Source organism: Myotis daubentonii, chromosome 1 (assembly GCF_963259705.1).
Source record: "Myotis daubentonii chromosome 1, mMyoDau2.1, whole genome shotgun sequence".
Lineage (NCBI taxonomy): Eukaryota > Metazoa > Chordata > Mammalia > Chiroptera > Vespertilionidae > Myotis > Myotis daubentonii.
In genome coordinates, this window is record NC_081840.1 from 58,587,156 (window position 1) to 58,606,000 (window position 18,845).

General features: G+C 38.6%; 1 protein-coding gene across 17 annotated transcripts in view; it reads left to right on the plus strand.

Annotated features, from left to right (window-relative positions):
* Positions 1–18,845, plus strand: part of GABPB1 (GA binding protein transcription factor subunit beta 1) — a 58,107-nt gene that overhangs the window by 27,700 nt on the left and 11,562 nt on the right. For 7 of the 17 annotated variants that reach the window (XM_059701660.1, XM_059701651.1, XM_059701699.1 and 4 more), the window contains exons 3-7: positions 1,999–2,166; positions 4,087–4,281; positions 5,381–5,528; positions 5,864–5,977; positions 17,451–17,636. In XM_059701660.1, coding sequence (XP_059557643.1) covers positions 1,999–2,166; positions 4,087–4,281; positions 5,381–5,528; positions 5,864–5,977; positions 17,451–17,636 — 811 coding nt within the window. Of the gene's footprint in view, positions 1–1,998; positions 2,167–3,816; positions 3,984–4,065; positions 4,282–5,380; positions 5,529–5,863; positions 5,978–17,450; positions 17,637–18,845 lie in introns of those variants that run through there. The other 10 variants (XM_059701642.1, XM_059701715.1, XM_059701690.1 and 7 more) reach the window with 7 other exon arrangements.

An 18,845-nucleotide genomic window follows, 5' to 3' on the forward strand; every position in this document is an offset into this window, starting at 1 on the left:
ATCATCTAGAATGCAATGCAGAAATTGATACAAAATGTAAAAAGCTGTCAGGAATCATGAAGGCTAGTGTGAGAAAGTCTAAGATATATGTAGCCATAAACCCACCAGGAGAGTGAGAATAGGGATGAAGTAATTTTAAAACATGATATCTGAGATTTTTCCCAGGACTGATGAAAGATGGCAGCTCACAGATTGAAGTGGCTCATAAAATCTCCAGCAGGATCAATAAAAAAATCCACATGCAGACACATCATAGTGATACCACAGTACATCAAGACAAAAGGATCTTAAGAAGGATTAGTGTCCATAAAACATGGGATTACCAGGGCAGTAGTAAAAAGACAAGACAAAGAAGTATGGGCAGATGATTTGATATGCTACTATACTAAAGAGAAAGTTTGACCAATAAACATGAAGAGATGCTCAGCTACATTACTAATTGGATAAATGCAAAGTAAAATCATGAAATATCATTGTATATCAACCAGCTTAGCCAGAAAAAAAAGTCTAGCAGTACCAAGCAGTGGTGAGGAGATGTGTGGAGCAGTTTGGCAGTAGCTAGTAAATTCAAACATGTGCATACTTGTGATGTTGAACTTCTGAAAACATTCCCAAGAGAAACTCTTGTTTATGAACTGGAGACATGTATAAGGCTATTTTTAGCAGGAGCATACTTCTTAGTAACAAAACTGGAAACCCAAATGTTCATCAGTAGATTAGTTAGATTAATTGTGGCTTATCCATTCAGTAGACTATTACAGAGCAGAGAAAATAAGCGAACTACACTTAAATTCACCAGCGTGGGTGAATCTTATAAATATACTGGTAAGCAAAAGAAGGTAAGTCACTGAGCATTACATGATTCTATTTAAACAAAGTTTAAAATAGGCAAAACCAAAGTATATTATTTAGAGATATATAAGTGATTTAAAAACAAAAACAAAACAAAGCAGATGTGATGGTGATGTGGCAGCGACATCTGTCACCCTATTGATGGCCAGGGGTTGATTCAGCTGATCTAGCTGGCAAGGCAGGTATCCCGCTCCTCCCTCACCGATCCATGTCCCTCCTGAAGCTGCATGCTAGGTCTAGGTCAAAGAGGACGACCTTCCCTCCAGAGGAGAGAACCGGTATTGGGTTAAGGGTATACGAGTAGTTGCGCTCCCCTTCTAGAATCTCCAAACAAGCTTTCACTCACATTTTAGTACTGCCATGTATATTGTGAATGTGGTGTTAATGTGGTGGCTTGCCTAGACCACATGAAATTAATATAATGGCTCTGTTCTGGTTCTGTCCTGACTGACCTTTGACAGCACATCTCAGATCATATATATTTTTTTTTTTAGAGAGTAAGGGAGAGGGATAAGGATAGCGAGTTAGAAACATCAATGAGAGAGAAACATCGATTCAGCTGCCTCCTGCACACCCCCCACTGGGGATGTGCCCGCAACCCAGGTACATGCCCTTGACCGGAATCGAACCCGGGACCCTTGAGTCCGAAGGCCGATGCTCTATCCGCTGAGCCAAACCAGCTAGGGCCATATTTTTTTCTTAAAACATGACTATATGAGCTCCTTTAAAAATATCACTGAGGTGCTTTAATTTATTTTTTTAAGTCCTATATAAAGCAGTTTAATATAAAAACAAACACTATTACATTTATTTGACAAGAATTTCATAGATGAAAGGAAGTTTTGTATGGTTGATATGAGGAAAAGATTCCAATATTCTGAAAAATTTCTCAAACCCTAAGTATCTCTAATTCCTGATGAAATTAATTTTTGTCTAGGTTATTTTATCTGAAATATTGACGCTTCCTTTTCACTGAGGAAATTCCTGAAGGCCTCTATGAAGAAAATGTCATGAGCATAAATTCTTTCTTTTGAATTATGTAAACAGATAGTATACTTTTGCTATGTAAACAAAATATAAAATAGAAGGTAGTAAAGAAGTGTACTAAAATGACTATAAATGTGGATTTTTTTTCTTGTGGTATAGCTGGGAACTTCTCCACTTCACCTGGCAGCACAGTACGGGCATTATTCCACCACAGAAGTACTACTTCGAGCTGGTGTAAGTAGGGATGCCAGAACCAAAGTGGACCGAACGCCCTTACATATGGCAGCTTCTGAGGGCCATGCCAGCATAGTAGAGGTTTTGCTTCAGGTATGTGTTCTTTCTCTTTGTACTTTACTTTAAAAAGTAAACCCTTAAAGGACTTATGGTTTTACAAGAGGAAGAAGAAAACTAGTTGTATTGAATATCTATCCCTCCTCCCATGTTATCTCATTTTGTGTGTGTAAGATCAAATGTAAATTATCTTAAAGTTTTCCTTTGTGAGGGGATAAAACACTTTTTCTAGGTACGTTCTTAGTTAAGTCCTACAATTGATTTCTCACACCTTGATCTCTGCCATGGTGAGGGACTATAGTTTTGTCTTAACACAACACTAAAATGCTCATGGAAAAGGAATATTAGGCTTGGATAATTAACAAATAAACAGATAATGCAAATGGGGATTTTTCTTTAATCATTTAAATGCCAAAAAGAAAATTCTGAAATAGAATGATAGATTTACGTATTCTTAATCCTTTTTATTCTGGCCTCTAGACCAGCAATTTTCAACTGATGTGCTACAAGAATTTTTAAAACATGCAATACCTATTTAGTCAGGAGCTCTGACTTCCTTTCCCTTAGATTTCAAATAAAAAAATGACCAATGTTATTGGTCATGTCTCAAAATAAGGTTACTCCTGATTGGTTAAATCTTGGTACCTGAAATCCTTATATGTAAGTACTAGAGGCCCAGTGCATGGATTTGTGCACCGGTGGGGTCCCTCAGCCTCGCCTGCACCCTCATAATCTGGGACCCCCTGGGGGATGTAATAGTGTGCGAAGCAGCAGGTGGCCAGGGAGGAGCCTGAGCCCCGGCCAGGCGCCACGCTGCCCCCACTCAACCCAGCCCCACTGTGCCTGCTGCCGCTGCTGCTCCGTAGTGCTGCTCCGTAGTGCTGCTCCGTGGTGCTGCTCCGTGGTGCTGCTCCGTAGTGCTGCTCTGTAGTGCTGCTGTGGAGGCTGCCGTGGAGGCTGCCACAGCTGTGCTTGCCAGCCGTGAGCCCGGCGTCTGGTGCCCTTTGGTTGCTTAGGCTTTTATATATAGAGAGATAGGCACCTAATTTTTAAAAAAGTCACTTTGGAGCAAAAAGGGTAGGTAATTACTATTACTTATTAATTTTTTTTGTAAATGAATCAAAATTATACCTATTTTATGTCAGATCAGCAAAAGATACATTTTTTGGTGTGTTGTGTAACTTTATTATTTTATGTGTGCTGTGAAATGAATAAGGTTGAAAATCTCTGCTCTAGATCAGCCTGTCCGAAAGAAATACAATGTAAGCTACAAATGCAAATCGTATGTAATTCTAGATTTTCTACTTTATAAAAGTAAAAAGCAATTTAAATATTATATTTTATTTTACTTAATATATACAAAATATTATTTCTACATGAAATCAATATAAACATTATTATATTGCTTATTTTACATCCTTATTTTGCTATTAAGTCTTTGAATCCAGTGTGTATTTACACATATAGAACTTGTCTATTCGGACTAGCTGTATTTCAAGTGCTTAGTCACATGTGTCTCGTGGCTACCATAATGCGCAGTGTACCTCTAGGTGGTTCCCTTTAAATTCTTTATATTGCATTGGCTTTGAAAGCAAAGGATATTTTTGTGTAAATAAAGAACTAGAGTTAAAAATAGGGTTTAGGAGGAATGCTCATAGTTTTCCTTCACTTCTTATTCTGTTCTAGCCCTTCATGCTCACAGCTGGGTGACTGAAAAAATCAGTGCTGCTCTCCTAAGAAATTAGAAGGAAAGCAATTAGGAAAGTCATCATGATAGAAAATCGATTAAGTGACAGATGTGTGGTGATCCTGGAGCATATAGATTATTCAACACACAAAAAATGGTTGATCATGTTAGTAGCAAATTCTTCTAAAGTATAATGTCTAGAATTTTCATTTCAGCAATTTTTAATATTGCATATTTTAGAAATCTCTTGTTTTGAAATATTTTTGTAGCATGGTGCTGATGTCAATGCAAAGGACATGTTAAAGATGACAGCTCTACATTGGGCCACAGAACACAACCATCAAGATGTGGTGGAGCTTTTAATCAAATATGGTGCTGATGTACACACGCAGAGTAAATTTTGTAAAACTGCATTTGATATTTCAGTAGACAATGGGAATGAAGATTTAGCAGAGATATTACAGGTAACTTTTTCTTTTAATTTAAGAAAATAAACAAAAGATCTCTGTTTTATGGATGATTTGAACTATTCAGTTTGTAGCATTTCATTTTGGATTTAAGTTATTTTGGACAGGCCTTTTCCTCTTTTGCTTTTTGTTCATTACTCTTCATTTTCCTGATTGTAAGACTGTAGTTTTTGCATGTAACATTAGAAGATTAGATAAGATGTTACTTTCTTTGTTAAATTCCTGAATTCTCCTTCTAGACATTTTATTCTATTCTTTTTGTTGCATACCATATGGTTTTGGCGACCATATGGTATTTCAAAGTCTGTTATATTTCACTAAAAATAAATTTGTTTGCAGCCATAATAATGTCCCCTGAGTGAGTGATACAGTCTTTATCATTCTGAGTGGTTTCTTTTATTTCTCACCATCCTCAGGAAAATCTGTTTGTGAGCATGGTTATTTATGGCTTTTGGTCAAGTTTTTCTAATAACCAACATTTCTATTCTTCAGCTAGACAACATTGATGTAAATTATCTTCTTTACTTACGGCCTCTTCTTGCATGTCTTCTTGTTATCCTTCCCAATAAAAGTCTTCTCTAAGACCATCTGACTCTATTGAACTTCAGTTAGTTACTTAAAGGATATGTTCAGACAAATGAACTTTGCCAGGCCTCTTCCAACTCTTTTACTCCTAGGAGTGCAGTTTGGGGGTTAGGTTGAAGATGTAGAACAATCGGAAAGGACATGCTTTATATATGTAGTGTTATAGATTGCTGAATATAGTGGAGGAAATAATTTGATTTAAATAATTTAATTTCTGAAGTCACAATGCAGCAGCATATCTTTCAGCTGTGTTCTATAAAAGCCTTTCAGATATCCATTTCTCCTGTCATTGGATTTTGCTGCTTTAGCTAATGGGAACTTAGGATATAAATGAATACTTTTGGTTTACCACTATATTCTTAGTAGATCATAAAAAAGATACCCATTTATATTATATGATTCTTCTTAGATTACAGAATGTTCCTTTATATTTGTGTTTGTAGTACGTTGAGAGCCTGTGCTATATGTTCTGCTTATAATTCTGAAAATATTGTGGTGATTTGTCCCCCAGATTGCTATGCAGAATCAAATCAACACAAACCCAGAGAGTCCCGACACTGTGACGATACATGCTGCAACACCACAGTTTATCATCGGACCTGGAGGGGTGGTGAACCTAACAGGTCTGGTATCTTCAGAAAATTCATCCAAGGCAACAGGTATTGAGATGCATATAGGATAGCTATTGGGATTTTAAGCCTTAGTAGGTATCCATCCTTTTAAGAAAGGACAGTTGGAGAATGAGGGTAAGAAAAACCTTGGTTTTCTTTGGTATAATTAAAAAAACACCTACATTTTTATGAGAAAATAATTTAAAGAAAGGTGATATTGCAAAACATACTGCAGTATTATCTTTCAAAAACTAATGCTATCCAAGCTTGTTTTTCTTTCACAAAAGTAATATCCAGGTTTCATTTAAGAGTCGAATAAAGTAAAACAGAATATCAGATTAAAGCTCCTTAAAAATTCAAATCTATTTTCTCTTTTTTCACAGATGAAACAGGTGTGTCTGCTGTTCAGTTTGGAAACTCCTCTACATCAGTATTAGCTACATTAGCTGCCTTAGCTGAAGCTTCTGCTCCCTTATCCAATTCTTCAGAAACTCCAGGTTAGCAAAACAAGTCACATGTGTACATTAAAAGTTGGAGATTCAGATAGTCACAAAGGCCAGGAATCTATATTAATAAAGAGCTAATATGCTAATGAGTGGGACACCGTAATGGGTAACGACCAGGTCATTAGCATATTAGCTGGGGCATTGCTCTGGAGATGGGCGGAAGCAGGGAGGCACCTGGAGGAGGTGGGACCATCCCGTGCATGGGAGGGCAGGGGTGAGAGCCCATAGCACCCCTCCCCCCCCCATCAGTCCTTCACCACCCACTGCCCTCACTCTGAGTGCCCCGCGGTTTGCCTGCCAGGGGAAGGAGCACAGCACAGCAGGCGGGAGGCTTCCATGCTCTCCTCTGGCGCCATGACAGGGCGGAGCCACCACGTTGCTCCAGAGACGGGGGGGGGGGGGGGGGGGGCGGGGGGGGGGGCGGGGGCGGGAGTTGGGAGGCGCTTAGAGAAGGTGGGACCAGCCCGAGGTGACTGGAGGGACTGAGGTTGGGGCTTGAAACGGCCAGAGAAGGCCAGAGGGTTTGGGGACTGGGCCAGGCGCCCTGGAGCTCTGCGTGGACAGGTTCGGGTGTCAAGGCAGGGCTGCAGGTGGGTGGGCAGCACCACGAGATATCACGCGCTGGGCTCCTAGTGTCATATAACAGGCTAAATTAGGCAGGGTTGAGATTATGGCCTTCTGAAGAGAGTAGGGCAGGGCAGGGAGGCCTCAGCTTCTCAGCTATAGCTATTTCTAGTTATATGCTCAGTGTTGCCAGATCCTACTCTTTCATGGGGAGCTGAAAATCTGGATTTTAAAAGAATGTTAAATGTTGCCAATTAATTAAATTTTAAAAACGTGTGGTTCACAGAAAACATTTCTGTCTACCCAATTTGGCCTTTGTTTTACTAGTCTGTGACTGTGTAAATAAAGTATATATGTATACATATATATTTTTGTTAGTTCTATTAAAGTGACTGACCGCCCTAGCTGGTTTGGCTCAGTGGATAGAGCATCAACCTGCAGACTGAAGGGTCCTGGGTTTGATTCCCGTCAAGGACATATGACCAAGTTGAGGGCTGATCCCCAGTAGGGGACGTGCAGGAGGCAGCTGAGCAATGATTCTCTGTCATCACTGATGTTTCTCTCTCCCTCCCTCTCCCTTCCTCTTTGAAATTACTAAAGATATATTAAAAAAATAAATAGTCCTGGCTGGTTTGGCTCAGTAAATAGAGCGTCGACCTGTGGACTGAAGAAGGGTCCTGAGTTTGATTCCGGTCAAGGGCACATGCCCAGGTTATGGGCTTGATCTTCAGTTGGGGGCATGCAGCAGGCAGCCAATCAATGATTCTCTCTCATCATTGATGTTTCTATCTCCCTCTCCCTCTCCCTCTCCCTTCCTCTCTGAAATCAATAAAAGTATATTTAAAAATAAATAAATAAAATGACTGACAGAATTAGGAAATAGCATACTGACATGACTAAGGGATGATAATCAGCATTAATAGCTGGTTTCGGTAAAATTTACCTTTATACTTAACTAAAATAGTTCTTGCTATAATTATTATGTAAGCAAAATATTTTTTTTTTAACTAGGGAATTAAAAGAACTCCACAAAATTCTTCTTACTGTAGTTTCAACATTTGGACTAATATTTATAAAATTATAAATAATTTTAATGATAACTGCTGGGGATTGAGCCTGCAACCCGGGCATGTGCCCTTGACCGGGATTGAACCCAGGACCCTTCAGTCCGCAGGCCAACGCTCTATCCACTGAGCCAAACCAGCTAGGGTAATTATTTATTTATCATCTCATTTAATCTTCACTAAAAAGCTTGAAGGTAGATATTACTGGATTTGATTCTTTAAAGTGCTATTGTTTGAAAGATGTGTTTTTTTTAGGGGGAAGAAAACCTACTTATCTCTCTCATTTCTGTCTTTCACTCTCTTCTTCTGCAAACTAGTGATAATAAACATTTATCCATTTAATGCTTGAGTCTAGGCCTTTTGTATTTGAGTCTTTAGATATTTCTGAATCACATTTGGCTGTTAGCAATTATGTGCATCATCATATTGATATGCTCTTTTTATAACCTATGTCCAGATCTCTGCCACCTTGGTAATTACATAAGCATATAAAAGAAAATTAATTTCATTGGTGGTTTCTCTTTGGTTAAACTTGCATATTTTTGTCTTTATTTGAAGTATATATCTGAAAATTAAATAACCTTTCTTTTTTCTTTTTATTATTATTTTTAAAATATATTTTTATTGATAGTATTACAGTTATCTCCCAATTTCCTCCCCTTTATCCTTCTCTTCCTAGCCCCTACACACCCTCTTAGGTCTAAATAATTTTTCTTAAAAGTCAGCTGGAAGTTTTGACATTTAGATCTTTGGCTCCATGAATTGGTCATACCAACTTCTCTAACTTCTACCTTTGAAAATGTTGTGTGGTCTAGACTGAGAGAATTAGTAATTTCACTGGACTTCTATTACATGTGACTTACAAACTTCTGTGAGCACAATAATTTTTCATTTCAATGCAGTATCATAACAGAATCTTTTTGAAGATAATTTAAGAACTTGGGTTAAGTTCAGGTGAGTACATTGCCACCAGTGTAAATAAACTACTCAGCTAAGGTGCATAATGAAATACATTCGTATGTATTCAGACAAATTATTTCTCTGCTTCTTGCCTCTCCAGTTTCTTTTAACATTACTTGTTAGATTCATCCTCGTTTTAGAAATGTTTATATATATATTTCCAAGGACATCCTAAGATCTAGGAAATAAAGTAGTACTTCCATTTTACATATGATGAAGCTGAGGTTTGTGAAGGTTACATAATTTTGCCCAAAGTTTCATGGCAATAAAGTGGTGAAAAGAGGTTTGTGCTGAAGATCTGATTCCCAAGTTGTTTGTCTGTGACCACTGTAATATACTGTCTCCTCTATTCAGTTTCTTCTGGTGATCAGAGGACTGGTCTCTTTTAGAATGTTTATAGATTGGTTTGTCATAGAAATAGATATTTATGCGATTATCATTTTACCACAGTGGTATCAAAAGTACCACTGTTCTACTTTTACTTTTGAGATGTGTTTGTTGAAGCAGTCTGTTGAAATAAATGTTCTACTCCTCTTTTGTCCTTTTTAAATGACTGAGGACCATAATATAAGAACCACTAGTACATTAATTGGTACTGCGCATATTCTTTTCTTTTACCAGCTAAGTAGTACAATAAACACATCTTCTTGATACCAAATAGCTAGAATGTTGCAGCAGAGGGACTGCATTTGAAATGGATGCTGGCTGGCTGACATGGTCCTATATATACAGGGGAGGTACTTGTGATAGTCTAGGTCAGTGATGGTGAACCTTTTGAGCTCGGCGTGTCAGCATTTTGAAAAACCCTAACTTAACTCTGGTGCTGTGTCACATATAGAAATTTTTTGATATTTGCAACCATAGTAAAACAAAGACTTATATTTTTGATATTTATTTTATATATTTAAATGCCATTTAACAAAGAAAAATCAACCAAAAAAATGAGTTCACGTGTCACCTCTGACGCGTGTCAGAGGTTCGCCATCACTGGTCTAGGTCTAGGATACACTCACTTCACCTGGGAACTTCATGATTACATTAGGGCTATCTTTCACAGATAAATCTTAATGTTAGACCAATGGGATAAAGGATAGAATGCTTTCATTGTGAAAACAAATTATATCACTGTCTTTTCTTGATGATATAAGCAAATACAACTGCAGATTGTTAATGCTTGATGATTAGAATATCTAGTGGGGGTTTTTAATGTAATAATTTTCAGTTTTATTCTTTTCTCATAAACCTTTATTTTTAAAAGTATTTAACTTATTTGATTAAATTTGTAAGTCTCCATGGATAATTTTCATGATTCTTTATCTAAGAGAGGTATAGAAAATAATTTGATAAATCTCAGTATACTGTGAAGAGTTTGTTGCTAATGTTCACTTTTAATAAATGACTGGTTTTGTTGTGAATTACATATTTCACTTCCTGAGCCCATAGGCCTTTGCAAATGTGCATAGTTTTATTAAGTAATCATTAGTTCTATTTGGGTCCAGGCCACGCCAAAGAAGGATGATGAAACAATTTATATTAGCCATAAATTTGAGTTGGCATAATGAATTATGGAAAAATGATTAATATCTATTGGGTTCTTGCTATATGCTTGTTGCTGTGCCAAGTGCTTTACATGCATTATCTCATTTTGTTATTACAATAGTCATCTGAATTAAGATACTATCATTGAACTTCCATGGTTTGATTTTCGGCTTTGACGTTTCAGAAATATTTTATTCCTATATCCTGAGTTGATATAAGGGACTGAATCACATGTAGCAAAGTCATGCAAAGGTGATGCCCAAATCAGAATGCTGTTACTTATTTTTAAGGAAGGATATAATTGTCTTTTGATATATGAAATTAACTTACTCATTTTGGAAGTCAGTGAAAAAATTTATAGCATTTAAAAGCATACACACACATTTTTAAAAGTTTAAAAAAAAATCCACACATTAAAAAATGATGTTTTTAGAGATTGAGGAAGGGAGAAGGAAGAGAGATAGAAACATCGATGGGAGTGAGACATTGATTGGCTTCCTTTTACATGCCCCCTACTGGGGGTCAAGGCCAAAACCCAGGCACGTGCCCCGATTGGGAATGGAACCAGGGACCTCTTGGTTCATGGCTCGACGCTCAACCACTGAGTCACACCGGCTGGACTCTATTTTTTTTTTAATTGATTTTTTTAGAGAGAGAGTAAGAGAAAAACATAAGTGTGAGAGTGAAAATATCGATTGGTTGCCTCCTGCAAGAACTGACCAGGGACTGAACCCGCAACCTAGTTATGTGCCCTGACCGGGAATCAAACCACAACCTTTTGGCACCCAGGATGGTGCTCCAACCAACTGAGCCACACCGACCAGGGCTACACACACACAATTTTTAAAAACCTTGTTTAAACCATCCTTCAGAATTTGGGAGTGGAGTAGTAATTCAGGAGAAATATCAGGCAACTCAACATTAATATAATTGTCATTATTTTTTTTTAACATTATTAAAACAAACTAGTGGAACTTCTGCTTGGAAATAGTTGGGAATTAATTTGTTAATTTATGTACCCAATGATTAGAAGGCTGTATTCCTTTAAATATTCTCTAATTCACGTTTTTCACTAATTTGAATTCCTTTCAGTTAGTTTTAACTAATATGATAATAGCAACAAGAGCAGGGTTCTTAAATTTTGTGTTAATCAGAATTGTCTTAATACATTTGCCCCAGTTCCACTTCAGTAGATTCTGATTGAATAGCTTTGGGGTGAGGGCCTTGACATCTGTATTTTTAACATGCTCCCAAAGGTGATTCTGAAGGCACGCCAAAGTTTAAGAATATGACCCCAATTTTTTCATTTCTATATGTAATTTTACATTTATTTAATTATTTATTAGGAGGATAGATGAATCTCTAACAAGGAAAAGATGTGGTAGAGAGGAATGGCTTTCTTAATAGCTTTAATAGTTAAATATATCTAGATGCTTGCTACTTAATGTTTTCAGGAGTTGATTAAGGAGCAGACTTTAGGTAATTAGGATATAATTAAAACAGAAAGGTGACACTGATGATCAAGACCAGATTTCTCATGTTGAGATGAGAAAAATGTTATCTTAAGCACTTTAAAAATAAAATAATTTTTCACTGTCAGCAATCTATAGCCCCACGAGGATTTACTTATCTTTAAATTTTCCCTTCTTTATATATGCTGTTATCTAACACATTGATTTCTGTTCACAAAGATTAAGAAACATTTTTTAGATTATGGGAATTCCCATGAAATTGCATATCTTAACAGATGCTGATCAGTGAGCATTAATAACATTGTGGTTTAAAGAAAATTAATATTACCTCTGTTTATTAAAAAGATGGTACTAGGGGGTGGGGGGACTATGTGGGGACCAGGACACATATGTAATACCTTAGTCAATAAAGAAAATAATAAAAAGATGGTACTAAATGTAGTTACTTACTTAAACTAAGGGAATGCTTATCTTTTAGTTACCGCTAAGTTAAGTAGCTATCTACTATATTTGCTGGAAGCTTCCATTGCTCAACTTGATAATTTTATGAATTATACTTTTATTTTTACTAATATTTCATCTTCCAGGATCATATTAGTAATCTAATTTGCAATCTAGTTTTGGCTCCTTTTTTCTTTTTAGTATTTTGATTATTTTGCTTTATTTGATTTGTTATGGTAGGTACCTAGCTAGTTAAGAGATTTAGCATCCTATATAATAAAATGCTAATATGCAAATCAACAAAATGGCAGAATATCTGGTCACTATGACATGCATTGACCACCAGGGGGCAGATGCTCAATGCAGGAGCTGCCCCCTGGTGGTCAGTGCACTACCACAGGGGGAGCGCCGCTCAGCCAGAAGCCCTGAGCTTGACTCACGGCTGGTGAGCACAGTGGCGAGCACAGTGGCAGTGACAGGAGCCTCTCCCACCTCTGTGACAGTGCTAGGATATTTGGCAGCGCTAAGGATGTAGGATGTCTGACTGACAGCTGAGGCCCGCTACTCCAGCGGGCCTCAGCTGTCAGTCAGACATCCCCCGAGAGCTCCAGGACTGCAAGAGGGCACAGGCTGGGCTGAGGGACAACCCCTCCCCCCTGCACAAATTTCGTGCATCAGGCCTGTAGTCTTAATATAATGTATAAGTTCTATGTGTTTAGGCACAATTAAACATTTCTTTTGACAGTCAAGATTTGCAGAGGTTCTGTTAAAGTATTTGTTGTTTTATCCCCTTATGCTCTCATTTCACTAATTTTGGAAAAAACAAGTATATTCCTGAAACATATATATTTGAGGTGTTCTCATAGTGTACTTTCCTGTGCATAAAACTAAAGGGATTAACTTGTGACTGCTGATTTCTTTGTCTTTGGCCAGCCCATTTTTTAAGGCACCTGAGCATGTATTCTATGCTAAGTTCTTAGGGTTTCTTGGGAGTCCATTGTCTTCTTGTGTAATTGGTTTCCTTATTTTTTCTTAAATTCCTTACCATAGCACATCTTTAAAAAGAAAGCTTTTAGATGAAAGGCAAGAACTCTTATTATTTTAATGACAGTCATTGCAGATAGTGCAAAGATGAAAGTTCTGGAGTTGTGCCTTGATTGTTTGTGATCTCAGAAATTTCTCACAGATGATGATGCTTGGAAATAGTCACTACTTGTAGTTAGCATTCAACCTGAGTGAACATTTCTTTTTCATATGGATATTTTCTTAAAAAAATCAAAGCAATAGTCTATGTGTTTGAAAACCTGAGTAGTTGTTCTATTGAATATATTACTATTTTATGTCCTACATTTCATTTTATAATTATCTTCCTGAAATTTTCTTAAGTGCTTGATGATAAAGCCTAATTATAGTTTAAGACAAACAAAAAATGAGAGAAATCAAAAGCACAAAGGTTCTTTGCATTTTGAGTATTATCTTCTACAGTTTGTATTATAACCCTTGATTATAAAATAAAGCACTAACAGAATTGTAGCCAGGCCTGGTGCTATGTGTGTATCCTTGGAAAGTAGGGTCCCAGTACTACCCTGCCTTAAAAAAAAAGTAGTGTACTGGTACATATGTAGGGCCTCTTCTTCAGTAAATCCTGTGGTCATTGATATCCATGATGTTCTGCTGGGAATTGAGCATGTTTCTGAGCATCTGTGTATCTGAATAGTAGCACTTGAGAGAATTTTTTTTTTTTTAATTATACTTTTGGTAAAAAGTTGCCTCAGATAGCTCATTAAAACCCCCCATATTATTTAGAAATAGTTCTTATGTCACTTCTTTTTTCAGAAATAGTTTAACATTTTTTATGTTGACAGTTTTCAAACCCATAAAAAAATTGGAGGATGAACTTTATACCTTTCACCTATATTCATAGCTATTATATCTTGCCACATCTGCATGTTCATCCCCACCACCAAAGTTTAAGAATTTGACGCAAATTATTTTATTTTGCCAAATTATCTGAAAGTAGGCTGCAGACCTCATGACACTTCATTCTTTAATACTTCAGCATGTATTTTTCAAGAATAAGGGCAGCCTTTTACTACTCATATCTCCATTATATTTCCTAAAAGCATCAGTACTAATTTAGTGACATTACTGACATATGGTCCATAGTTCAAGTTTCCTCAGTTATCCCCAAGATGTCCTTTAAACTCTGTTTTTCATTCAGGGTCCAATTAAAGTTCACACATTGTATTTGGTTATTGTTTCTCTTTAGTATCCCCCAATCTAGAACAATCCTACTGTCTTCATTGTTTTTTATGACATTGAAATGTTTGTAGTCTAAGCCAGTTGTCTGCAGGATCACCCACATTCTGGATTCATTTAATTCTTTTTTTTTAAAATATATTTTATTGATTTTTCAGAGAGGAAGGGAGAGAGATAAAGAGAGTTAGAAACATCGATGAGAGAGAAGCATCTATCAGCTGCCTCTTGCCCGCAACCCAGGTACATGCCCTTGACCGGAATCGAACCTGGGACCTCTCAGTCCGCAGGCTGACGCTCTATCCACTGAGCCAAACCGGTTTCGGCTCATTTAATTCTTAATAATTAGATTCAAGCCAAACATTTCCGGGAAGAACGCAATGATATTTGTAATCTCGCATTGCATCACATCAGGAGGCACATCCTGTCAGGCTGTCCTGATAATGACCGCCTGGTTAGAGTGGCTACGGCTAGGTCTTTGTAGTTCCTCCTTTCAAACAAATGCTAATCTTTGGTGTGATACCCTGGGAACATTTAAATATCTTGTTTCCTCAAAACATTTCACCAATGGTTTTAGCATCCTTTAGGATGTGCAATGATAATTTTTTTTTGGTTACATTGATAATTTTTCTTACTTTATTAAGTGTTATTCTATCAAGATGACACTTTCCTCATACTCCCTTTCTCTCCTTTTTCATTGGGTATTATCATAGATAAATGGATTTTAAAAGATTCAGTGTGTTATAATTCATGACTCATTCCTATTGATTCTGGTTTATTGAAGTATAACATATACAGAAAAGTGCATAGATCATAGCATGCCATATAATGAATTACTCGTATTACAAAATGATCAATCCTGTATGTATAATCATTGCTCACTTCATATATGGAAAGTACATCATATGTATTTTGTGTCTGATTTACATCACTGAGCATGTTTTTTTGGTCAGATTTATCCATGTTTTGCATTTAGTCACTTAAATTGCTGTGTAGTATCCAATGTATGAATATACCACAGTTTATTTATTCATTCTACTTTGGATGGCTATCTAGTTTGTTTTAAGTTTTTTAACTATTTTAAGCAAAGCTACAATGAATGCTCCTGTCTTTTGTGATGAGTAGTTGGTTATAGCATTGCCTGTAGGAGAAGATTTTGGCAGTATTAACTTGTGATTTCTTTACCCAGACAAATCCAGGAGTACTATTTTCAGATGCTAGAATACTCTCTGAGCCTCTCTTAAAATATTAAGGGGCATAGTTTTGAATTTTACTAATATAAATGTTAATATGTCATATATTAATATATTGTTATAACCAGTACTAGGGGCCCGGTGCACGAAATTCGTGCACTGGGTGTGTGTGTGTGTGTGGGGGGGGGGGAGTGTACCTCAGCCCAGCCTGCCCCCTCTCACATACTGGGAGCCCTCAGGGGTTGACCCCCATCACCCTCCAATCGCAGGATCGGCCCCTTGCCCAGGCCTGACGCCTCTGACAGAGGCATCAGGCCTGGGCAGGGGACCCTCATTTTCCCCCATCACTGGCTCTGCCCCTTGCCCAGGCCTGATGCCTCGGCCAGAGGCGTAGACCCCCATCACCCTCCGATCGCCTGATCGGCCCCTTGCCCAGGCCTGATGCCTCCGCCAGAGGCGTAGACCCCCATCACCCTCCGATCGCCTGATCGGCCCCTTGCCCAGGCCTGATGCCTCCGCCAGAGGTGTCAGGCCTGGGCAGGGGACCCCCAGACCCCTCCGATTGCTGGCTCTGCCCCTTGCCCAGGCCTGATGCCTCAGCCAGAGGCGTAGACCCCCATCACCCTCTGATCACCTGATCAGCCCCTTGCCCAAGCCTGACGCCTCTGACCCAGGCTTCAGGCCTGAGCAAGGGGACCATCATATCCCTCCAATCCCGGCTCCGCCCCCCGCCAAGGCCTAATGCCTCGACCAGAGGAGTTGACCCTCATCACCCTCCGATCACCAATCACCGGATCGGCCCCTTGACCAGGCCTGAGGCCTCCGGCAGAGGTGTCAGGCCTGGGCAGGGGACCCCCTGCTCCCCGTGGTTGCAGGCTCCGCCCCTGCCCAGGCCTAACGCCTCTGGCTGAGGCGTCCGGCTCGGGCAGCGGGGACCCGCAGCTGCAGCGGCCCCGCGATCGTGGGCTTCGCTTTAGGCCCAGGCAAGGGACCCCTAGCTCCTGGGACTGCCAGTTTCGACCGTGTCCAGCTCCCATCGCTGGCTCCACCCCTACTTCCTGCTATCACTGGCCAGGGCGGCAAAGGCGCCTGATTCTCCGATCATGACTGGGGGGCAGGGCAAAGGCATTCCCAGGGCCGCCTTTGCCCTGCCCCCCAGCTCTTAGCTCCCCCCTGGGTTTCCGATCACTGTCAGTGGCAGGGGGCTTCTTCCTGCTTTCCCTTTCGCCTCCCTGCATTGTGCCTACATATGCAAATTAACCGCCATCTTGTTGGCAGTTAACTGCCAATCTTAGTTGGCAGTTAATTTGCATATAGCCTTATTAGCCAATGAAAAGGGTATTGTCGTACGCCAATTACCATTTTTCTCTTTTATTAGATAGGATATTACTATAACATAATATATTATGCTTAATAAAGTACATATTAGTTAAATATAATATATTCATATGATACCAGATCTGCATGCCACTTATTAACAAGGCAACCCCTGTACACTTAATTCAAAAAGGGAATACTGTTTAGTCTGGCTACTTGGAAAATACAAATTTTCATGTTTCATTGGATATTGAAATGTTTATCAACTCCTATGTAAATGTAAATGGAGTATAACCACATATAAAATCATCTTTTGGATTATGGAATTTTATTAAGCAGGTGTACCCTTTGTTATATCTGTGACTTTAGGAGACCTTACAAATTTTGTACCTCATATAACTAAATGAAGAGGAATTGTTTATTTAAACACTCACATGCATGAATAGTTGGAACTTACTTATTGTAAATTGTGGGGCTTGTAGTCATAATGTTTACATAGATATGTATAGCACCGCTGTAGACTAAAGTTTAAAACCATGTACAAGCTTTTCTGTGTAAGGAAGAAGCAGGGAAGGCAAAGGTACTAAAGCAAAAAGAAACTTCTGTTTTTATCTTTATATATGGTCACTGATTTTCACATTTATATTTTTTCCCCCAGTAGTGGCTACGGAGGAAGTAGTTACTGCAGAATCAGTGGATGGTGCAATTCAGCAAGTAGTTAGTTCAGGGGGTCAGCAAGTCATCACAATAGTAACAGATGGAATCCAGCTTGGAAATTTGCACTCCATTCCAACCAGTGGAATAGGCCAGCCCATCATTGTGACCATGCCAGATGGACAGCAAGGTGAGTAGTAGGCATTTCCATAAAGTTGCTATTTATTCTCAATTTACCTTACGTTATGTTTTGTAACCCTTTGCAACAGATTTAGTTGCCTCACTTTATTTGCTTAGGCTAATATTAAAGTTAGCTTGCTTTTTCTGAGTATATACCAGGTGGAAAGAAGAATTGGCCCCTAAGTATTCTGCTTGGAAATGAGCTTAAATAAATAATTCAAAATCAGCATTGGATGATAATTTCTAAGGCCATTTAATGCAATTCAGATATATTATGAGCTTTTAAAAATATCATGTAAGAAAACCCTACTTAAAAAAAGTTGGACTTAAGACTTGTAATAGCTATGTGGTAGCAACTTTTAGCAGCTTTCTTGACAGTTTTTCCAATTTTTTCCCCTCTCGGAAACCACAGAGAGCAATAAGATGGATGAAGTAGAAGCCCCAACTATGTTTTCAGTGAATCTAAAAGGTTGAGAAAACCACAGAATTCCATATTTTAAGTGCTCCAAAAACATCTAAGAACATTATAGTCAGGGCAAGAGAACTCTCATGAAAACCTACAATGTTGCATCAAGAAAATAAAAGGGTTGAGCTCAGAAATCAGCAATAAGTACACACTCCCAAGCAAGACAGGGCCCAGACTGAATAGGAAGTGCAGTGCAGCAAAACTGGGCTAAGATAGATAGAATCGGATGTGAATAGTGGAGGAAGCAGAAAGAGAAGGTGCAGAAAGTTCCTAGCTTAGAAAGCATCACCCTGCACCCAGTCCCCGAAAAAAAATTTATGTGCACACACATACTTTTAGAAAATGAGTAGGATTGCAGAGACCATGCCTCCTCACAGCCAATGAAGGAATTACAGAAGGGAAAGGCTGGAGGTAGAAGTTCTTGTAAACTGCATTTGGTTTAGCGGCAGAGGGGGTATGACACTTAGGAAAGAGTTTGTCACCGTAGCAGGACAGGAGCAGATCTTGACCTGTGAAGCCTGAGAGGCCTCTTTCCTGTTCTGCAGAAATCACCTGCTGATAGCTGCTCTAAGAGCTCATCAGGCCTAGGTGCTTTCGCAAAGCCTTAATGAACGAATCCAATTATACAGAAAAGAAGAAAGCTTTCAGAGTATTTGTATTAAGCAGATACAACTTTGTTTCCCAAACCTAACATTTATACAGATAAATCTCACTGATGAACAAATGGAAAGAAACTCATAGTTTCAAATTGGA